Genomic DNA, 24,672 nt, shown 5'->3' with positions numbered 1-24,672 from the left:
AACGTTTTGAATAAGCAATAACCAAGGATGAGATGCTTTGGTAACAGCTTTGCATTGCAGTTGATCAGTTATTTACTACAGATGATTTTAAATAAGTGTAGCAAGTTATAATTCTTTAGGACTCTGTCCTGAGGGCAGGATGATCTATGAATGATGGTAATCCTTAAATGATTTTGTCTGCCATCTATATTCGGGCATTTTTTATCTGGCTGCTTCCTATCCCCTTTATATTCCTTTCTGGAAGACCTGGATTTAAATCTTCTGATCACACCAAATAATCAGTTTCCATACAGCATTCTTTCAGCCTGCTCAGCTTTGCTCAAAGATAAGCACTGACAAAGACAAATTTATCTTGTATTTTCAAGATCCAAATTCTCAGAGATTTAGAATTCTTGTCAGCACAGAAAAAAAAAAAAAGAATGAGTTTTTACGAGGCTAGGAAACTTGGTCCACAGTATATGCACTGTAAATGAATAATGATGCCAACAGATCTGAATACTTCTCAGGATTAAACTATATGTTACATTCAATCAGTGGTGAAATCTGAACCGGTTTACTACCGGTTTACTGGCTGTGCATGTGCACTGCATGAGCGGTGCGCACCTCGCACCAAATGCAAGGTGCGTGCGCATGCATGTGCGCGTGCTGTGCACGCCAAAAGGAGGCATGAGGTAAGTAGAACAGCGCACGGTGGGTGTGATCAGCTGTGGCGTGCAATCTTTTTTTTTTTTTACTTTTAAAAGCATTTTTTTGCAACCTATTCAGCTGAATAGGTTGTAAAAAATGCTTTTAAAAGTAAAAAAAAAGGCTCTGATGATCAGGCAGCTCAGCTGTGATCGTCAGAGCCTTTTTGTTTTTTACCTTTTAAAAACATTTTTTAAAAGAAGCTGCAAGTGGGCGACTGGGCAATTGGGTGGGCATGGGGGCCAGGGATTTTTGCTACCGGTTCTCTGAACCACCTGCCGCCATCACTACCGAATCAGCTGATCCGGTCCAAACTGGGAGCATTTCACCCCTGCATTCAATTATGTAACATTGGGAACCTTTCCTCTCCTTTACTTTAAATCCATTTTAGTGACCATGTTTTGACTAGGACCACCACAAACAGCAGAGTGACTTCCCACTAAATTGTTTTCTTCTTAACATTTTTCTTTAATTTTCTAAAAAAGGGAGAAAGAGAGAGTGGCATCCTAAATAATATAATTAGTACCTCAGCTATTGGCATTCTATTAAAGTGGTTTCCAAATTTTGCCCAGACATCAAAACCACTTATTTCCGAATAAAGCTCATAATAAACCTTACCTTTTCAATAACACAAGAAGTTCACTTTTAAGGCTAAATCTCTAAAGAACACAGATTTTAAATTGAGTACTTAAACAATTGAAAAAAATTCACAACCTGAGGAATTCAAGTAGCATTTAAAAACTTCAGTTATATATGCAACTAAGTCTTCCTATTTCTAAACAACAGTAAATAGGAAACAGCCCTATTTCCAAACAATGAAACTTCTGTTTCCTTCCAAAACTTACATTAAAATGGTTACTAAAATGTATTCAATAATATAGTACAATTGTTGTCAAATTCTTTTTCTGTGCCTGGAGAATGAGGGTATGGATGGGGGGAAACACACTGCAAATCCATCTTAGCAATGCTGAGCACCTTTCAGCTTTTGGCCCCTGGGATCAGGTAGCTTTTTAAAAAAATCTTTAACCCTTGATGGAGTTTATAGTCCTTCAGACAAAGTGGGGTTTGAACTCCTGCTCAAAAGAGCAAGATATAGCTCTGGATAGGGTGCCTTTGATTGTCTTGATCTCTGTGCGCCAGTTGGGCCCAGTCTTAGATTAGGAGGTCTGTTCACTCTCACTCATGTTTTATTTACTTCCTGATTAGAATACTGCAGTGTTCTCTACATCAGTGGTCACCAACCTTTCGGACCTCAGGGACCACTAAATTCATAATTTTAAATCCCGTGGACCACTAATATGATCTGCCTAATGACCGGCTGGGTGGGCGTGGCTAGGTGGTCATGTGACTGGGTGGGCATGGCCAACTTGATGTCACTCATCTTGAGGGGTGTCTCGCTTCGACTCTCCCCTCCCAGCCCCTCCTCCCCAGGCTCCTTAGGGTCCCAACAGGAAGCAGTTGTTAGAGCTAAGCACCATGAGAAAGAATTGGCGAAACAGCTGCTCAGTTCAAATTGGATCTGACCAAGAAGGAGGCTCAGCAGAAGCACCTCACTGAGTACTACGAGCATAGGATTTCCAAGCAGAGGGAAGACCTGAAGGAGTGCAAGGGCAGGTACTAGCCCTTGGAGGCTCAGTGGGCTGAGTTGGTCAGCCAGTTCCAGGCCATGATGTAGTATCACTGGAACAAGGCCCTCCGGCTCTTCACCACCAGTGGCACTTATTTATTTTATTTATTTATTTATTTTTATTTATTATTTAAACTTATATACCGCCCTATCTCCCAAAGGACTCAGGGCGGTTTACAGGCATATAAAAAACATCAATATACAAATTAAAATAATCGTTAAAAGACTTATTCTAATGCCAATAGTTAATAATACCAATTGTTAAAAATAGAAATATAAATATTAAAATCGATTTAAAACCCCTCTAAATTTAAAAAGTCTAAGCCAGTCCTGCGCAAATGAATAAATGAGTCTTAAGCTCGCGACGGAAGGTCCGAAGATCTGGAAGTTGACGGAGTCCTGGGGGGAGTTCGTTCCAGAGGGTGGGAGCCCCACAGAAGGCCCTTCCTGGGCGTCGCCAGGCGACACTGCCTAGCTGACGGCACCCTGAGGAGTCCCTCCTGTGAGAGCGCACGGGTCGGTGAGAGGTATCTGGTCGCAGTAGGCGGTCCCGTAAATAACCCGGCCCTATGCCATGGGCGCTTTAAAGGTGGTCACCAAAACCTTGAAGCGCACCGGAAGGCCACAGGTAGCCAGTGCAGCCTGCGCAGGATGGGTGTTATCACGGGAGCCACGAGGGCTCCATCTATCACCAGCGCAGCCGCATTCTGGACTAACTGCAGCCTCCGGATGCCCTTCAAGGAGCCCCATGTGAGGCGTTGCAGTAATCCAGGCGAGGCGTCACGAGGCGTGGTGACCGTGCATAGGGCCTCCCGGTCCAGAAAGGCGCAACTGGCGCACCAGGCGAACCTGGTAGAACGCTCTCCTGGAGGCGGCCGTCAAGTGATCTTCTAGAGACAGCCGTTCATCCAGGAGGGCGCCTAAGTTGCGCACCCTCTCCGCCGGGGCCAATGACTCGCCACCGATGGTCAGCCGCGGATTTAGCTGACTGTGCGGGATGCCGGCATCCACAGCCACTCTGTCTTGGAGGATTGAGCTTGAGCCTGTTTCTCCCCATCCAGACCCGTCGGCCTCCAGACACCGGGACAGCACTTGATGGCCGTTGGGGTGGTCCGGTGTGGAAAAGTACAGCTGGGTGTCATCCGCATACAGCTGGTACCTCACACCGAACCCACTGATGATCTCACCCAGCGGCTTCATGTAGATGTTGAACAGAAGGGGCGAGAGAATCGACCCCTGCGGCACCCCACAAGTGAGGCGCCTCGGGGCCGACCTCTGCCCCCCTGTCAACACCGACTGCGACCGGTCGGAGAGATAGGAGGAGAACCACCGATAAACGGTGCCTCCCACTCCCAATCCCTCCAACCGGCGCAGCAGGATACCATGGTCGATGGTATCAAAAGCCGCTGAGAGGTCTAATAGGACCAGGGCAGAGGAACAACCCCTATCCCTGGCCCTCCAGAGATCATCCACCAACGCGACCAACGCCGTCTCCGTGCTGTAACCGGGCCGGAAACCGGACTGGAACGGGTCTAGATAGACAGTTTCATCCAGGTGCAAGGGAAACTGATATGCCACCATACTCTCTACAACCTTCGCGGCGGGTTGGAGACCGGATGATAATTACCTAAAACAGCCGGGTCCAGGGAAGGCTTCTTGAGGAGGGGCCTCACCACCACCTCTTTCAAGGCGGCCGGAAAGACACCCTCCACCAAGGAAGCGCTCGTAATCGCCTGGAGCCAGCCTCGTGTCACCTCCTGAGTGGCCAGCACCAGCCAGGAGGGGCACGGGTCCAGTAAACACGTGGTGGCATTCAGCCTCCCCAACAACCTGTCCATGTCCTCGGGAGCGACAGGGTCAAACTCATCCCATAAAATGTCACCAAGACCACCCTCAGCTGTCTCACCCGTATCACCGCAATCTTGGTCCAAACCATCCCGAAGCTGAACGATTTTATCGTATAGATAACCGTTAAACCCCTCAGCACGTCCCTGCAACGGGTCATCCCGCTCCCCCTGGTGTAGGAGGGAGCGGGTCACCCGAAACAGGGCGGCTGGGCGGTTATCTGCCGATGCAATGAGGGAGGAGGCGTAGCTACGCCTCGCTTCCCTCAATGCCACTAGGTAAGTCCTAGTATAGGACTTCACTAGTGTCCGATCAGCTTCTGAACGGCTGGACCTCCAGGAACTCTCTAGGCGTCTTCCCCGGCGGTTCATCCCTCAGCTCCTCGGAGAACCAAGGAGCCGGTTGGGACCTGCGCCGGGTCGGAGGCCGCAAAGGCACGACACGGTCTAAGGCCCCGCCGCGCCCGTTCCCAGGCAACAAGTTCCTCAGCCGAGCCGTGAGCCAGACCCTCAGGAAATGGCCCAAGCTCCGTCCGGAACCCCTCCGGGTCCATCAGGCGCCTGGGGCGGAACCAGCGTGTCGGCTCCGTCTCCCTGCGGTGGTGAATGGCGGTCAGAAAGTCCAGGCGAAGGAGAGAGTGATCTGACGATGACAAAGGTTCAGTGACTATTTCCTTTAAGTCCAGATCTCTCGACCACTGACCAGAGACAAAAATCAGGTCCAGAGTGCCACCCCCAATGTGAGTAGGGCCATCAATTACTTGGGTCAGGTCCAAGGCCGTCATGGAAGCCATGAACTCCCGAGCTGCCGTCGATGACGAGCCGGACGATGGCAGTTAAAGTCCCCATGACTAAAAGTCTGGGGTTTCAACTGCCACCCGGCCAGCACCTCCAGGAGCTCGGGCAGGGCAGCTGTCACGCAGCAAGGAGCCAGGTGCGTGATCAGCAAACCCATCTGGCACCTATGACCCCATCTCACAAAGAGGATTCGCACCCGGCAATCTGAGGTACAGTGGTCTCCTCGGCTCTAGACTCTCTCTAATCACAACCGCCACCCGCCACCCCTACCCTGAGCCCTCGGCTGATGGAATGCACGGAAACCCGCGGGCACATCTCCACAAGGGCACACCCCTTCCGTGCCCAGCCAGGTTTCCGTGCGCCTATAAGGTCCGCAGCGCCCCCCTGGATAAGGTCATATATTAGGGGGGCCTTATTAACTACGGACCGTGCGTTGCATAACATCAGCCGCAGGCTCAGGCTCTGGGGGTCTTGACCATCCGGGGAACGGGAAAAGGGCGAGGGATCGGGGCGTGCGCCCGCTTGCAAACATCGGGCGCGCGCCCCCCCAGAACGATATGATCCCCCCCTTCCGCCATATCTGCCCCTCCCACGTACCGTGAAAATCGGGCCACCCTCACCAACAGGAACGCAATCTCCCCCCCTAACCTCCGAACCTATTAAAAACCGTCACGAGCACGCGCAGGACTGGCTCCTCCCGACGGGCTACCCCAACGCCCGCCTAACCCTCCCACCCCTTAAAAAGCCCTATCTAAAACCCCAAAGGCTCTTTTTTTCGCATGCCACCTCTGTGGGTCCCAAGACCCGTCATTGAGGCCGGCCCTTGATAATGCGGGCCATTCCTGCGGCGGGGGCACCTGCAGGCGCAAGAGTTCTAAGGCAGAATATCGCATAAATAAGTTAAAAGCATAAACAGGAGAGAGAAGACGACGTGAGGTAGCAAGGTAAAGTCTGGGGTGGCAGGATGTAATGCCAAGTCCAAGTGGATACCCATCTTCAAAATGTCTACAGATGGTGGCTGGCTTAAAGCTGGTACAAGCTGGTATAAGTCGCAGATGCAATCTGATAGTAAAAAGTTATTGTAACTCTGCGGAAAGCTCAGTCCTAAAATCCATCCTAATAGAGGTGGTATTCATCTCCCCTGTTCGTGGCGTCACCGAGATTTCAAAGTAGATGTTTCCTCAAAAGATGTTACAGAGTAGGGCCCCAATACACCACTCGGTCTCCAGTCACCTTCCCGGACAGTCCCAAAGATGGCCATCACCCCTAACTCCAGCTGGCCATATAAAGTGCAAGATGATAAATGCAGCTGACCCAAGTTGCAGATGGTAATGCAACTCCTAGTCCGAGAAGAGGCAGGCCCCGCTAGGCCTGACCAGGCCGAGCTAGGCCAGGACACCTCCGGTGGGGGCCACAAGGGGATCTTTCACAGCCCTTCACCCTAGACCCCTCCACCAGGTCCCGGGGGGGTCAGGGAAGTCAAGAAGAGCTGGAGAGCCCAGAAACCATCCGAAGACGTCAGATGCCAAAAAAGCAACGAAACGGGGGGAAAAACCCCAGCTGCGGCCTCCAACAACCAAATCCAGGCCGCAGCCTCGTCCGTGGCCCAGTGGCTGCCATCCGCAGCTCGCCCATCCCTCGGCTTCGTTCCCGGCAGTCGGGGGTCCAGAGAGGCTCCCAGACCTCTCCCCCGGCTGCCCGAAAGATGACATACCGGATTGGGGCGAAACCGCTCCAGCTTTCACCCAAAGCTTCACATCAGGAGGCTGAAGTAGACCCTGAGTCGGAATTTCTTCCCCCCTCCGACCTACACAAAAAGACCATGAAGGGGAGACTCTCTGCAGCAACACAAATGTTCATTGCATGTATCCAGCCCAGTGGCCATAGTTTGAGGACCCTTGATTTAGTGCAATATAAAAAATGCAAATAATTTTTCTGCGGACCACCAAAATTTTCTCATGGACCACCAGTGGTCCACGGATCACCAGTTGGTGACCACTGCTGTACATGGTACTGCCCTTGAAGAATACTTGGTAGCTTCAACTGGTCCAAAACACAACAGCTAAACGAGTTTTCAGCATGCTTTAGGGGCAATTCAAAATGCTGTGTGGCCTGGGGTTAGGTTACTTGCAAAACTGCCTATCTCTGAATGTTTTCACCGCTCTCTCTGGATCCAAAAAAATGGGCATGCTCCATATCCTGTCTATTAGACAGGCCATCTTGCAGGACCATGGAGACTTGCCTCTCTATTGTGATGCCTGGTCTACAAAACAGCCTCCCTTTGTGATTAAGACCTGGAAATTAGGGTCAGAATGTTAAAAGAAGCCAACAGGTCCATTAGTTCTGTGAGTTTATCTATTGTCTTGGTTTTTCTTTCGTACTGGATTATTTTTACCTGTGTTTGGTTCTGGGTTATTTATTTATTTATATGATTGTGAACTGATCAGAGTTATGTATTTAAGACTCTTTCTCGCCATGTACATGTATTATCCAAACTTGACTGTTGTTTCTCTGTGCCATATAATATATGTGGATATATATATAATTTTGTATTTATTTATTTTTGTCATGTTTATGTACTGTATATTGGAGGTGGTGACCCTTTGAGAGCTGTATGCAATGAAATTTCATTTTAATGTATGCTGATTAGTGTACATTCAAACTGACAATAAAATTATTGTTCTGTTCTGTTCTGTTCATAACTCTGATCAGCTATGATAAAATTTAGACATTCCACAAAGACTTCCAATATTCTCTAAGGCTATTCTCTAAGCAAAAAATCAAGACTTCCTCAGAAATTCAGTGGGAAAAGCAGTAACTTAATTGCAAGAAGTGAAAAGTGAGTAAAAAAAATCTTAGGTACATCCCTACCCTGAGTATTTTTTCTATTCTTAATCTCCTTTTCATAGTTAGCTAGAAAAAGGCTATCAGGGAAAAATGTTACATATAAACATCTTAGCATTGCTCTGGAATTTGGTTGCCTCGTATTAGCACTTCTTAACTTACAACATTTCTACTTCTCACATTTCAAGGTGACTCAAGGTTTCATCTCAATTATTCTTGCCAATCAACGTGATAAGATTTTTAGCCAAGCTGACAATGTTTCTAGAAAGCACTTAACTTATTGTCTAGATGAAATCCAAGTATATTTTATCTAATTTAATAGTTTCTTTTTGCTTTCATCTGCTGATTTACATCAGGTAAGAAAATCAATCAAAATAACAAAACTTGTACTTTGTGAACACATGCTATTTAGTTCCAATATTGTTCTCTGATGCTGTGAATTTAAGGAGCACTGTACCTGCATCAGGCAGATTGGTTGCATTAATCTCTTTCTGATCCCCTATCTATTTATAAAAGCTGTCTAGTCAGATCAATTGTTAAAATCAGATTATTTATTGTGGCTTCATCAGCAGCACATTTAATTATCAAATCCATATAGAGTCTATCAAAGATTTTTTGCTCCGAGCAGGAATCCAAATTCCAGATATCTGTCACAGATTACCAAGAGAATTATGTCAGTAGAAAAAGAAGGAGGCAGAGAAATCATACAATTAAATCAAGAATGCATGGTCATCAATTTACTATACAATGCCAATTCAATTCATCATTTCATCATGAAGATTAGCAAGAGCTTTCTATAAGCTTGATATACATTGAGAGAAGAGCTGTTGGCTAAAATCTCTTTGTGACAGCACACAAAGTAGAATGTGGAATTGCAATAAGTTTAAAAATAAAATGAAGTCAGCAGTGAATCTTAGTTTTACATTACAATGTTCTTTCACCTACTTTATAAGTTTGTCTATTTGTAACTTACGTGTACAATTATTATAGGAATTTGTTAATTCAGCATTGGAAACCTGTAGGAGTTTTTGAGATTATTCAACTACAACTTGCAGAATCCCTCAACCAATCCAAGAACATAAATCAATCATTATGTACCTGGTGGATATGATTTTGATGATATGATAGTTTACACAAAAATAATTGGGAACCACAGGTAAAAATAAAATTATCCTGAAATTTTCTGGGGGTAAAAGATAAATTGTTGCTAAATACAGGAAACTCTTCTTTTTGTGTTAATTTGCAAAGTATATTTTCTTTACAAGGCTCATCTTGTATACTTATTGTGCCCATTCTTATGTACAAGACTGCAAGTGCCTTCAGACAGTCACTCAGGCCTTGGCCATATCTTGACTGGAATACTGTAACATGCTTTATGTATATGGGTGCTCCTGAAAATCACTCAGAAGCTATAGCTGGTCAATATATATATATGTGCAGTGTCCCTGATGCTTTGAAGCTACAATGATCACCAGTTAGCTTTTAGGTACAACTCAAAGTGTTGGTTGTCACCTCTAAAGCCCTGAATGGCATTGTTGTTGTTAGTTGTGAAGTCGTGTCCAACCCATTGCGACCCCATGGACAATGTTCCTCCAGGCCTTCCTGTCCTCTACCATCCTTAGATTCTATTTAAGCTCATAACTACTGCTTCAGTGACTCCATCCAGCCATCTCATTCTCTGTCGTCCCCTTCTTCTTGTCCCCTGAATGGCATATACTCTGCTTATTTGAGAATCTGGTGAGGTAAGCAAGTGTGGGCATGTTTATTAAGCAGTGCCATCTTGTGGGACCTAAAAAGCATTTCCTTTTTGGTGATTACCACATTATCAAATGTTTTCCAGATTCCCCATTCCCTAGGATGGCAGTAGAGTCCTTTGACTGCCCCCCACCCCGGTTTGACGTTATGGGGTTATGTCTCTGTCAGTTATTTGTTGTTGATGATGTACTTTTAGCCGTCTGGGATCACAGAAGTCAGGGTCTTTGAAAGTGAAATGATAATAAATACCTTTTCATGTATTTCCTGAGTAGATTGAGCATCACAGAATGCAACAGTAGCCAAATCCTTCAAAATAGGCATCTCCACTGTACAATCCCTTCCATCTAGCAAAGCCACCAATGGACGAGGATGCAAAGGGCCATTCATTATTTGTGGACGTATACCTGGAATTATATGAACATAAATATTACAGCAACATTAGTGGACTCATGTAAACAGAAAACTTCATCTGAATCTGTACTAAAATGCCTTGGCTTTCTAATGGTGAACTGATGCTGTTTAAAGCAGGAATTTACAGATCATCTAACTATTTAATTAGAATTTGAATTCATAGTTTACAGCATATGGAGAAAAAGCCCCAATGTGATACATAAAACTTGCCCAGGGAAAATTATGTACAGAGCTCTACTTTTAAGATGGTTATAAGGACTTTTATTAATTAGATTCCCATTTGGAACATCTGGGTTAGCTTCAACTAAGATGGCACAAGCGCTCCCAGCTCATTCATAGGCGTTTCAAATCTACCTCTCTGCATGCAGAGGAATAACCCATGCTAATGAATGCAAAGTGGAAGGGCAGAGATTATGTTCTGGCTTGGAAGATGGTTCTATCAAGTAATTAATCTTTGGCACTAGTACTAGATAGAGCCAGAATCGCTTTAAGCAATAAATAAATATATAGACCATCAAGTAGTAGTCTCATTTGTTCCAAGTTACTTTGGGTAGAATTAATTTTCCCTGAAGTCAACTTGTTCAATGGAAAAACTCACAATTTTAGAAAAGGCCAGAGATACCAACACCACTTCTATTTGGGAAATATAGGAAAGTCAATATTAGATACTAGTCAACACTAGAAAGTTTGCTCTTACATTAGAACTCACCATAATCTCTTCAGGAACTTTGTATATATCTTTATAGCATACACAACCTAGGAGGATGAGTCCCTTTGTGCTGTGAGATCAGTGACAAATAAATTTGATGATGATGATGATGATACTAGAACTCATCCTAAGTTGTGTATGCTATAAAGATATACAAACTCTCGTCAGCCTAATTTTAAGATTCTCCCATTGTTACCAAGATGTGTTGCAACCTGTTTTGTTGTTGTTGTTAGTTCAGATATACATTTGTTCTAGCGGCCCAGAGTCACTTGATTGTGAGATAGGTGGCTCTATAAATTACATAAATAAATAATAGATAGCAAACATTGGTGTAGCGTTTTGTTCCATTAGAAAAGAAAAATGAAAAAGCTACTCATGTTATTTAATGGTCACAAGGCATTGTGACTAATTTCTTTTATCTACGTATCTGATATAAATTTGTATTGTGATTTCTGATTTAAGGTTGTTTTATGCCAATCATCTAACGTGTATATATGCATGATATGGTCACTAACCAAAATAGGGTGATATTGATTGTAATGATGTTGTTAACTGGATTATTGTCTGATTTGATATAGCAATGATAACCTAAGGTCAGGGCATAAACACACATTGGCACTGTTTCCTGAAGCTTTTACAACAAATATTTTGGTACTGCTTGCCATACAGAAAATAGTAAAGAGCTTCAGAATTACTCAGTGATTATGGCATGATGATAGGGGAGCTCAATGTTTGTTTGTTAAATAGTTGAATGTTGCCTGATCTTTTTTCTTTGTTCTGGACTATTTCAATTTATCTAATGGGGTTCTTTTTATATGTATTGTGTATGTGTTTGCAATTTGGTTGTTAGTCGACCAAGTTATGTATTTCAGATGGAGCCCTTTAATTTTTTAAAATAAATAAGTATGTTGAAATAGTGAGTTAGGCATCAAAACTACAACACTAAAAGCAATACATAAATTCCACCTGGATGAGTAATTTGCCCAGGGCTTCTGTAAATGCCCATTGGAACACTGATGAATTTCTCTTGGCTAAATATTGCACCTTGGAGATTAACATTTCTCAATATAATACCCATCTTTTTTATTAGGACTATAACTCCCTATTGGGATGAACAATAGTGAAATAAAAGAGTTATACAGAGTATAGTAATACCGAGATCTTTCACGGAATCTATTGTGGATACTTTAATTTGTAATCTTGGCTAAATGCCCCTTCTAGCTCTAGCCATTCATTTCTAGCCACTGGCAATTGTAACCAGAAATTTTGTAAGATCCATATCTAGACACCATGAAGTATCTGAAGTATTCCACAGACTGATATAAATCTTCAAAACTCACTTCGGAGCATGGACATAAAAACAGCTACAAGTAGTCCTCGACATACAATAGTTCATTTAGCAACCATATGAAGTTACCACTGAAAAATCTTATGGCCATTTTTCACACTTATGACCATTGCAGCATCCCCATGTGATTTACATTCGGATGCTTGACAAGTTGTTCATATTTATGACGGTTGCTGTGTCCTGGGGTCATGTGATCCCATTTTGCGACCTTCTGACAACCAAAGTCAATGGGGAAGCCAGATTCACTTAACAACCACGTTACTAACTTAACAACTACAGTGATTCACTTGACAACTGTGGCAAGATAAATTGTAAAATTGGGCAAAACTCACTTAACAAATTTGTCACTTAGCAATAGAAATTTTGGGCTCAGTTGTGGTTGTAAATCAAGGTCTACTTGTACTTTGGTAAGTTCTTCTCTCTGTCATGCTTCTCTCTCTCTCTCTCTCTCTCTCTCTCTCTCTCTCTCTTTCACACACACACACACACACACACACACACACACACACACACACACAGGCAACATCTGACTCAAAGCCACTTCAATTACAAGGTGCCACAGATTACTTCAATATTCTTTCTAAGATCTGAAAGAAACAATTACTTCAAACTATTTCCCTGTTAAAGCAGGAAAATTCTAGAATCTTACAAACATGTCCCTTAAGATTATTGCTTTGATTTACTTTATTGTTCAGCACTGGAAAATGAAAGACAATGAAAACATTTGTGGAATGCAATCCATGTTCATAAGGAAGGGCTGAAGATGTGACAGTTAATCATACAGGACAAAATCAAGAAAAAAAATCTATTCTAATCTCCTCTATTGTTAAACCAAATTACTACATTTATCAGTATATACACATGTCCTTTCTGCCGTCTTATATTACTGACCAAAGTGTGACCTTCTTAAAACTGATGGAGTAAAATTTCCACTCTTCCTCACCATTGGCCATATTAGTGAGGGATGATGAGAATACTACTAACTGCAAGGCTAGACATTATCCTGTATTAGGGTTAGATCAATTCATGAAAGGGCCTGAGGGAACAAGTGCTTAGAGCTGAAACAGCATGGTATCTCCAGAACTTCATGCTCCCAGCTCCCTGCCCAACAATCTTAATGTTTTCAATGTTCTTTTATTTATCTATAAAGGTAAAGGTAAAGATTCCCCTCGCACATACGTGCTAGTTGTTGCCGACTCTAGGGGGTGGTGCTCATCTCCGTTTCAAAGCCGAAGAGCCAGCACTGTCCGAAGATGTCTCCATGGTCATGTGGCCAGCATGACTCAACGCCAAAGGTGCACGGAACGCTGTTACCTTCCCACCAAGCTGGTCCCTATTTTTTCTACTTGCATTTTTACGTGCTTTCGAAACTGCTAGGTTGGCAGAACCTGGGACAAGTAACGGAAGCTCACCCCATTACATGGCAGCACTAGGGATTCGAACCGCTAAGCTGCCAACCTTTCGATCGACAAGCTCAACGTCCTAGCCCCTGAGCCACCGCGTCCCTTCATATATATTTATCTATATATTCTTTCAAAGGATCATTTTTAACTACAAGAATGATAATAGAATAGAATAGAATAGAATAGAATAGAATAGAATAGAATAGAATAGAATAGAATTTTTTATTGGCCAAGTGTGACTGGACACACAAGGAATTTGTCTTGGTGCATATGTTAACCCGACCTCACAATTTGAGACATAAAAATGCAAGTCATGGGGTTGTTTGAAGAAAGAGCAAGAGAAAGAAAAGCAAGAGAGAAAAAAAGGTAGAAGTACCTAAGTGGTAGGAATTGAGGACAGTGTTATGCAAATTTGTTAGTCTACATTCCATAAACAGATTTTGTGACTGGCTGGTAGCCTTTTTGAGAAGATACCCAGGACATGCTCCCGTCCCAATTTAAATGTGCCAGCAGTTCACAAATATTCCCTATGAGAATGTTATGACTAAAATTATCAGTGAATACTTGAGATAGCCCTCTCAGCATCATAGTATACAAGGTGGTTAGATTATTAAATGAAATCTAAACTCTATTAGGAGTCAGTTTGGGATAGTGGTTGAATTACCAGACCAGAAACCACGAGACTCTGAGTCCCATCTTTGGCATGAAGTCACCATAGTCTGTAACTTTTTCAGTCCTAGGAAGGAGCCAATAGTAAACTTCTTCTGAAAAAACTTGCCAAAAAAACTGCAGGGAATTGTCCAGGCAGTCGCTAAGTCTCAACATTGGTTCAAAGACACCCTTCCTACAACAAAAGCTGGAAGGCAAGAGAGGCGGGGCCAAAAGAATCAAGCAGACTCGGTCCTGATTGGCTAGACACGAGGGAAACCCCAACCTGACCGGCATTTCCACTGACAGGGAGAAGGGAAATTACAAAGGAAAAAGCAATAAATTACATGCAAAATTAGGAAAATATTACAAGTTGTCCATTTTATTATGCATTATAGAGCATGCCGATTTTGTAGATTTAGCATTTTGTAAAATTTTGGGCAACAGTCTGTTTATCTCTTTGGTGGTTATGAATTCAGTATGTCTACCCAAATAACTTTTCAGATCAATTTGGCACATGGAAATAACTAGTAAAAAACTTAGCTTGCATGCAGAATGTTCCTACATTGAGTTTCAGATACTGGGAACTAACTGAACTTTGCATTCCTAGTCACCCTAACTATCTCCCAGTTCTTGCAGCTAATGTGAGTTATTTATACAGCAGATATCAAATTAATACTTGGCAATTAGCAATAAGTAAAAATTACTTGGCAATTAGCAATAAGTAAAAAACAAAAACATTATTTACCACAACAGCTTTGGGGTGTGTGTGTGTCCAATAAAACTACAATAATCAGAATAACAGAGTTGGAAGGGACCTTGGAGGTCTTCTAGTCCAACCCCCTGCTTAGGCAGGAAACCCTACACCACTTCAAATGGTTATCCAACATCTTAAAAACTTCCAGTGTTGGAGCATTTACAACTTCTGGAGGTAAGTTGTTCCACTGATTAACTGTCAGGAAATTTCTCCTTAGTTCTAGGATTCTTCTTCTCCTGCCCTCAGGTGCTTTGGAGAATAGCTGGACTCCCTCTTCTCTGTGGCAATCCCTGCAATATTGGAACACTGCTATCATGTCACCCCTATCCTTCTTTTCATTAAACTAGACATTACAAACACAGTAACTTATTCATAAACAATCGCTCTTTCTACTCACCATAAATTTTTTGAAACAGTTTTGTTTTTAAAAATTTCTAGAAGGTTAGCAATGCAGGGGCAAACTAATTTACAAAGACATTCCAAACTGTTTTTGATTTTGACAATTGCCTTGCTGCTGACACCTTCGTGGTGTTACTATCACAATGAAAATGGGGAAGGAAATGGGAAGAAAATTGAAGAGAGACTCCCCACTAAGAAAATGGACCGAGAAGGCCAATGCAAATAAATCTGTTCCCATATTCCTCTACAATTTGTAATCAGAGCTTGGTTTATAACTAAAGCGGAAACATTTATAACTGACCATGCATTTGGGGGAATCTATGCCTAACTTTTGAAATGCTTTTATTGTTTGATTAAATAGCTGGCTTGACAAGGTTTGCTTGTTATAAACATTTAAGACTAATATCTATCTCTTCATTTTTAAAATTACAAATGTGAATTATTATATTGAAAAAAATTTAAAATATTTAAACGCAACAATTTGAAGGTTTAAATTTAATTAACAATTGGATGATGCTAATGATTTCAGCTTGTCAGAAATAAAACTTTAGACCTGGAGTAATATAGAACATGCTGCATTAGCTCAAGAAAAAACCACTGACAGATTTGCTGTCTAAAGTTATTTGAAAAATATATGTCTCTCGGTCAAAAGGTATTATTTGAAATGATTCATCTGCCTCCTCCTCAAGAGCTTTTAGACCAACACATACTATATCAAAAACCAACTCAATGCATTAAAAAAAAGAATGAATTGGTCCAAGGATGAAGCATAGAGAGATTCTTCTCTTAGAAGCACTTAACTAACGTTGCCCATCCCTGTGAATGATTTTGGTTGCAAGCTTAAACAGACCTATGCAAAATGTGGTTCAACATCTACTTTCTTAAGACTAGGTAGTAACTTATTGGTGGAAGAGCCTCTCTTTTCTTTGCATCACTCCTGAGAATAGAGCAAAGACTAAAATATTGCTCCTCTAACAATAGTCCAAAATTACACTTTTGTCTTGGAAATAATAAAGGAGTAGCAGCATCGTACAAAGTAAAAACCAAATAGATAATTACTTCATTGTCTGCATATGTGTAGCTTTTTTATAGAAAGAAAGCAAGGCAAAGAAAGAGCCAAAGAGATAGAAATGTGTGGCTGTATTCAATGGGAACCATAAAGAAAAAGATATGTACAATAGAAAATAAATTGAATCCAGTTTTTCTGACTGGAATATCAACAAGGTGATATAAAACTGCTTTAAAAATAAAAGTGGCTTCTTCTTTCTCCAAAGCCTTCCACTATCGTGGTAGTTGTCAAATAAATATGTTCAATAAATATTTTCTGGTGCTTTCAGCTCTTGATGGAGTTGAGCCAATGTTTCAGTGGCAGCTTTTAAGGGAAAGAGTGGGAAAGCAGAGGAAGAGGGATGGTGAGGAAGTGCTTTCTATCTGCAGGGAGAACCGGTCCACCCCAACTCGCAAGCTGCACAGCTGGTTGTGTGGTAGTTCAATACAGAGAGTGATTTGGTTGTCGTTATTTTTTTAAAAAACACACACAAAGCCTGCTTGTCCTCTTTTGCTGTTTGCCACCCACTTGTATCCGAATCCAATGGCACCCCTGCCAAGAGAATGAGGGAGTCCTCTCTGGTAAATGGCAGCCTTTGTGTAGCTGCAAGACGGCTATCTCATTGAAACAAAAGAGGAGAAGCCATTTGCCTAATTCTTATTAATCTCACTTGCTTGTGTCACGCTACTTCTTCTTCTCCTTTAAAAAAAAAACAAAACAAAAAAAGAAAGCAGAGAAAGACGGTTTTAAACATCTCCTCTGACAGTATATAAAAAGTGAGTCGAGGAGCAAGCCAAGCATTTTCATGAAGTACTCATTAACAACGAAAGTCACTGCAGCTCGATAAGTAAGGCACACTTTATTAAGCAAACAGAGAAAAGAAAACAGGAAATGGTTGTCTTGAAAACTTTGCCTCCACAATCGTCTTATTAAAAGCTATATAGGAAATAAAAGGAGGATGAGAACAAGAAGGGAGAAGAGTATAAAATACTACACCAATATTTGGCGAGCCGATTCTCTTCTTGACTACGAAGGGGGATCTTCAAACAAGCACCCCATGTCCACAGCCACACAGTTTCAAGACAAATGTCTTTCTGGACAAAAGAGGGAAAAGAAAAGGGTTTTGTCCCACTATGGAAGAATAGTCTGAAATTTGCTGAAGAAGTTATAGTTATCTCTGACAGCTCCAGACTCTCGCAAATACTCCCACAAGACTTTACCACAGCTTTTAACTAATCAAAGTTCTTTTCTGGTGCTTGAATAAATCATGAAAGAGCTATATCCCCAATAAATCTGACCTCCCCTTTGACTTGAATGTGTGGCTTCTGAAAAATATATTTAATATCTGCCATGAGTAACACAATTTGATATTTAAAGTGAAACGTGTTTCAGTGATACATATACTGCAGTTACATTAGGACTTTAGCATGACAAGTCCCGAGAGAGGGACAGACAAACACACATGCATTTTGTTAGATAACTGCTGCTGTTTGTGTGGTAGATTTTGCAAATAGTCACAGAGGGCTGTCTTGTCTTGACAAGTAAATATTTTCTAGAAAGTGGGATGTTACCCAAACGATATTAACATTGTTTTAAGAGGAAATAGCAATATTTAATACTTCTTTGTAGCATTTAAAAATAAAAGTTTAATAAGCAATTAAGAGCAAAGTTTGCATCTAAATGTCATTTTCATGTATTAGTGACTCAAAAATTAAACCTGAAGAGCAGGAAGAATTAGAGTGCAGGAAATTTCTTCTGCCCCTCATGCGGATCACATAAGGTGTGCGATCAAATACTTCTAAATATTTTGCCTATATGTTATATCTTAACAATTTCAGTTAATTGAAAAGCATTGAGATAGATGATGGACAGTGTTACATAAGGTATAGCATAATTTAAGAAGCTACAGATGCAAGCATTTTTATTCCTCGAATGTGTTTCTGGCATATTAGGTGGCATAATTATATTTACATTTGGACCCAATTCAAATAAAATTAAGCATTTATAGTTACAATAGATTTTAGCTAGAAATGTTATGATATTTTAATGTTTGAATCAATGAGATTGGAACTAAATAGTAATAACCATCGCAAACAGAGACCTCTCCCAAACAAGAATTTGGATCATGGTGGTGATGATTTTTAATAATACATCTGTTTTAAGCAATATGTTTGAGCAAATAGTAGCTGAACAATCCCAAATCTTCTTGGATTACATTGATTTTATGGATCCGGATAAATCTACCTTAATGCCGGATTAGCATGGAAAGGGTTTTGGTCACTGTAAATCTTCAGAAGAAGGTTAACAAGAAAGATACGTAATCCCTGTTAATTTCTAAGATCCCTGGTAGCTCTCAATACTATTGTTCTATCTAAAGATGGGGACAAGTGTATTACACATTAAGTTGCCCTTATCAGATAGTTTGCTAGCAGACTACTGGTCTGTCACATGGAATGGCATTGTACTCGGGCATTATCACATTGGTTTTAATTCCGATTGTCATCAAATAATGTAATTCCGGTATATGATGACGGTACTTAGTTTAGAGAACCTCAGCAGTTCTTTAATAGAGAACATGCTTGATACAGAAGTGAGCCCATGTTCAAATCTTGGGGTTTCCTATTTAGGAGATTAAGTAAGGAGATAAAGGGCAGGTACATCTGCCTAAGAAATGAGGATCTGCTGCTCAGCAGAGCAGACAATATCAGAGAACACAAACATGTTATAATATAATGCTTTCTATACTTTTTGGAACCCAATATTTTCTAGTGAAACACAAATTACTGAAAGACATGGAAAATAGATCTGGTGGAAGTGCTGCGGATATATACATTGGTATGGATACTACTTAAATAGACAGTGTGAATAAATGCTGAGCTATACAGAACAATAGTTTGATAGTATATTTGTCCTTTCTTGAAGTATGGTGAAGCTATGTAGACACTAATGAGATTCAATAAATGGATATTCAAGTCTAGATATCAATTTGGGTGATGATATTCAAATTCTTTGGCCCAGGGTTGCATTGTAAGGGGCAGATTTATAATTCTGAAAAACAATTAGATCTGCATTGTCATAAGAAATTCAGTAATTTAGACTATGATCAAAATAGATAATGCCTCTAGGATTATTTTGATTATGGTCTCAGAATTTTATAATGCTCCTCTTAGAAAGATTAGTTAGAACTGTTGGACACAGCACTATATGAAAATCTTTTCATTCTGGTTTCACAGACCTTGGTCTTTAATGCTGGAATTATTATTTGCTTTTAAATGTTTTACATAACAATGTTTCTTTCTGCATACAATAATCTCACTGCAGTTATCATATACAAAAACCAGTTCCATGGCTTATTCCAACTGTTCATCCATTAATCCCAAAAGAAATATCGCTGGTCTCAATTTTGTATGAATCTTAAGTCCTTTGAATCATTGTGTATATTGGAATTTAAAACTTTCAAGGTTTTTTTCTACACAACCATCAAACATGATACTTTTTTAAAAATTTTCTTCTGTTTTAAATTTGAATAGAAGTACCAAGGGAAGAGAATATACATAGGTCAGGACTGAACTATGGAATCCTTGATGTTCTCTAAGTTTGTGTAACTAGTGACAATTATGTATGCTTTCTAAATGAATCTTATCCATTTTATAAAGTTATTTCCAAAATTCTTATCTTCCAAAACCTTGCTCAAGAAAGCTCAGTTCAAATTGTCAAATTTCTGCATCTAAGAAATCAAAGTGGTTTTTCTTTTTCATTATGTTGCTGCAAATATTTCCAAATATCTAATTCATTTCTAACATTCTTCTTTAGCTTTCTTTTTAGGTTAAAGCCCACATTGATCCTCATGAATAAATTCTTACAAAATTATTTTAAGCTAATCAGCTAGAATTGTTGTGTACAAATTGTAGCCATTATACAATATTATCAGCCCATACAATAGTCCTTGATTTATGTCTATATTTAAGACGAAACTTTTCATTATTAAGCAAAACAAATGAGTTTTCCCCCATTTTACAACCTTATTGCTACAGTTGTTAAGTTAGTAATGAAGTTGTTAAGTGAATTTAGCTTCCCCACTGATTTTACTTGTCAGAAGGCCACAAAAGGTGATCACATGAGGCCAGGCGACTACACTTCCAAGAATTGATTATAGCATTCCCAAAAATTCTACCTCTAAAACAACTTTTCAATGTGACATTATCTCATAATCTCATAATTGGATATATCCAATACTAAAGTCATTAACTTTATTAATTTTGCTAAATATCCAGTATTATTTTTATAAGAAGAGAACTACGAGCAGCCAGTTGCGATGACAGTAATGTAATAGATATTAACATAAATTTTGTTGAAAAGGGAAGAAGAGAAGAGAGACAGTTTATTTCTCTAATGTACTACACTTAAAAAAGTTCAACTTTATACCTTCTTTCATTATTTTGTTTTAATAATTGCAGGGAAGGGAAAATGCCACAGTTCACTTTTTGATGCTGCCTAACATCAGAATTCTAAAATAAAGTATCTGAATGCTAAAAGAAAAAGAGATGAAAAACAGAACCCAGATCATAATTGCTTCAGGAAAGAACTCAGATTCTGCAAAAATTTTTTAGACATGGTATAGATAGTTCTCCATCTAAGGTGGAAACAGCATCCAGGAATGGGTTGACCTTGTCTGTTCAGTTGAAGGACTGAGTCTGTCGAAGCTGTTAAGCTCTGCCTCGCTTGCTAGGGCTTTCCTGCTTTTGACTCAATCCTTCAGCCTGGACAGACGTGTCAAAAGTTGGTCTTCTCAATTGAGCTATTCCTGGATGCCTTTTCTATTCTAAAGGAGAACTAATTGTGGATTTGATTGTGACTTGTGAGTTTTGACAGCTCTCCCTGTGCGTGGAGAGGTTGTCTCTTTCCCAGCGGCTAGAGCTTTGGCTCCAGCTGTTGGAAGGACACTCCTGCATTTGAATTTGACAGCTTGCTGTTCATTTAACGTGTGCCTTCGGTTGAGCTGCAGGCGCTCCGGACAGGCTATTGGTGGAGTCCAGCGCACCTGGTGAAAGCAGGGGGTCGAACAGTGCTCCTACTCCCGAGTGTCTGCGAGGGAAGCCTCGTTCTGAGGAACGCAGCGCGTGTAAATTGGGCAAGTCGGGCAGCCATTTTGACAGTTGGACAGATAGCGAGCCGCCCAACGTTTCTATATTAAGATTGGAGGAGCTTCACGCTACCGAACAGCTGGCTTGCTTAGCGGCTTCGCCCAGCGCCTTCCCCATTCATTAACAAGCCACAGTATAGGCTCTCAAGCCTCCGGATTGCACTGTATCAGCATGGTCAGGCTTCAGCACTGAGATTCATGCCATTGGCGGCTGCCTCGCCTGTTTGACAGGTGCGTCGCTCTCTCATTGAGTGAATTGACACGGCTTTCGGGGTTTAGCACTCGTTTTTTCTGGCCTGGCTATTGCCTTTTCTGGCACATAGTGCTTTGTTATTGACTGGCAGCCGGATATTGCAGCTTTCAGAGAACGAGTCAGCAGGATGCCGAAAGCTCTCTGCAAATTGAAAAACAGCGGGAAAGCCGTGGCAGCCAAAATGACAGAAGCTGCAGCTGCCAATAGTAAGCAGTCTGCTCCCCAAGCCAGTGTAGCTAACAGAGCCAGGGTCTCTGCTACTAAAGATCACAGTAGGCCAGCAAAGCACAATAAGCCCTCTGTTGCATCCAAAAAAGGATGAGAGGCGGAGAGACCTGAGCTCTTCAGAAACCTTGTGACAAAGCTAATGAGCAAAGTACATCTGCCTCACCTAAGGTCTCTAAATCCTCTGCCACTGACAGACTGCAATGCAGGGGTTTGTCACCAAAGGGAGCTCTTGATCAGTTTTCTCTGCAGTTTCCCTCTGAATATTTCTACTGCTGAACTGTGGGGACCTTCAAATAAGGAATTGGAGCAGGTCAACCAAGCTCCCAGGGCATCCACCTCTGCCAACCTAATTCTAATTAATGCAGAGGTGGGTCCAGCAGTTGTTGCTTTTGCCTGAGAACTTAAAAGACTTTATTATGGATCCTATTAGAAGCAGTATTTCTGAGACTTTCCAACAGTCCAGGCCTATTTTGAGTTCTCTGGCTATCCCAACAGCTGCGTGGACCTGGAACAGGAGGAATTTCCTCCCTGTCAGAGCCTTCGGTCTCTTGTCCCTTCTCGGGAGAGTTTGCCATCAATTTTGGAGGAAGCAGAACAGCAGGAATTGGACCTATCGGATGATGAAGGTCTCCAACCTGAACAACTCATGTTCACAGGCCTGTTCCCACCCAGTGTTTTCAAGTCCCTGCTATTTAAGGCGACCAATGTAGTCTGCCTAGGGGCACGTTCGGAGCAACCTGGAACTACTGAGCCTCAGGATTCAACTGACCCACTTTTTACAGAACTGGATAGGTCGGTGGACACAGTTCCAGCTCCACAGCTCTTAATCAACGTGGTTCAAAGGCAATGGTCAGCTCCTGGGTCAGCTCCGATTCCCTCTGCTTCTGACAGGAGATATTTTAATGTTGCACCAGACATGGCTTAGGTGCTTCAGACACCTTCAGTGGATGTACCGGTAGCAGCAGCATTACTATCTTTTTCCAACAACCCTGGCGAGTCGGAGGACGGTCTGTGACCAGAGGATAAGCATTCAGAGCAGTCCCTGCAGCGGACCCACCAAGGAAATGCCTGGGCAATCTGCTTGGCCACCATGGCATCATTTTTAAATAGAGCCACACTCCTTTGGTTCCGCCAGCTGTAGAAAAAGGTCCCGGCATCAGACGTCCGGATGCAACAGGACATCAATAAGATTGTGGATGCAGTTCAATTTTCTACTGATGCAACGCTAAATTCGGCATGGTTTGCAGCTAAAGCCATGGCTTCCTCAATAGCAGCCAGATTTCTTCTTTGGCTGAGGCAATGTCAGGCAGATGCCCGTCATAAATGACGCCTGGCTTCTGCTCCCTTTACAGGGGACAAATTATTTGGGGAGGTGCTGGAACCCTTATTAATTGAGACAAGTGTAAATTCTTGCCTTCTTCCCAACGCAGAGGCGACTATCATTTTCCCTCTTTCTACAGACACCAACCGTTTAGAGGGTCTGACTTAGGTGCTGGCCCTGCACGCTCGCAGGCTAACGACAAATATTTTAGCATGACCGTACAGAAGTAGACCCCTCCTGGCCAGACGGGCCTTTCGAGGGGAAGGAAGTCACTCATTCCAGCGCCACAAGTAATTGCTTGTCCATCCCTCCCATCGGCGGCCGTTTGGCCATCTCTGCCGCATGATGAGAGGAGATTACATTGGATCCTTGGGTATGGGAGACTGTAAGATCTAGTCTCTCACTAGAATTTCTCTCCCCCCCCGAGATTTTTTACCCACTGTCCTATGTCAAGACACCCCCTTAAAGAGGGCTGTTATGGAAGCAGCCATTAAACACCTGCTTGACATTAGAGCGATTCATCATCAACTAGGGCACGGCTTCTACTCAACCTTATTTGTCGTGCCCAAAGCCTTGGGTGGGTGGAGACCTATTCTGGATCTTAAAAGACCTATCCGTTATATCATTTATAAATCGTTTAAAATGCAGTCTCTTCTTTCAATTCTAGCCTCCACGTGGCCGGGCGACTTCCTCACCTCAATTGACTTAACTGAGGCCTATTTACATATCCCTATTCTGCCCTTGCATCGACAGTATCATAGATTTTACTACTCAGATAATCACTACCAATATAGGGCTTTGCCCTTTGGACTGTCATTGATCTGCCAGCCTCCGGCTATTATCATGTAAAGTGGCCTTTTTGGTGGCGATTACATCTGCCAGGCAGATTTTGGAGCTAGCTGCTCTGTCAGTGAGGAGAGATCTCTGCATGTTTCATGCTGATTGTGTGGTTCTGAGACTGGACCCTTCCTTTTTATCTAAGGTCAACACTGCTTTCCACAAAGTGCAGGAGGTAATCTTACCCAACTTCTGTCCTAACTCTGTCTACCCCTTAGAAAAGCGCTGACACACTCTGGATGTGCAGAGGCCCCTCCACATCTAACTTATGTCAGGTTCTAAAATAAAAGACTCCAAACTTTGATGATTATGGTTAGAAGATGCTTTATTGGTACAGACTAACATCCATAAACTATGAAAGGAAATATTATTGGAACTATCGCTCCATGCTCCCCACCACCTTATAAAGTCTTGTGCCAAAGCAGCCCATTAAAGCAGACCCACCCTTCTACACGTGCTCCTAATCCATGGGCTACCTGCCCACACACTGGTCACACCCACCTCATTTCTACCTACTTCCTACTGCGTACAGGGAATGTCAGCAAGCCCCAGTCAGCCCCAGTCCTGCCAGCACTTTCAGCCCCAGTCCTGCCAGCACTTTCAGCTCCCAGTTCA

The 24,672-nt window shown here is 42.1% G+C and overlaps 1 protein-coding gene across 12 annotated transcripts in view; it reads right to left on the bottom strand.

Moving 5' to 3' along the window:
• Positions 1-24,672, bottom strand: part of CTBP2 (C-terminal binding protein 2) — a 283,005-nt gene that overhangs the window by 25,874 nt on the left and 232,459 nt on the right. For all 12 annotated transcript variants that reach the window (XM_058187567.1, XM_058187565.1, XM_058187568.1 and 9 more), the window contains one exon: positions 9,802-9,956. In XM_058187567.1, coding sequence (XP_058043550.1) covers positions 9,802-9,956 — 155 coding nt within the window. The remainder of the gene's footprint in view (positions 1-9,801; positions 9,957-24,672) is intronic.

This window comes from Ahaetulla prasina, chromosome 6, assembly GCF_028640845.1.
Source record: "Ahaetulla prasina isolate Xishuangbanna chromosome 6, ASM2864084v1, whole genome shotgun sequence".
NCBI lineage: Eukaryota > Metazoa > Chordata > Lepidosauria > Squamata > Colubridae > Ahaetulla > Ahaetulla prasina.
Note: the sequence above shows the minus strand (reverse complement) of the source record. Positions and strands in the feature narration are given on the sequence as shown.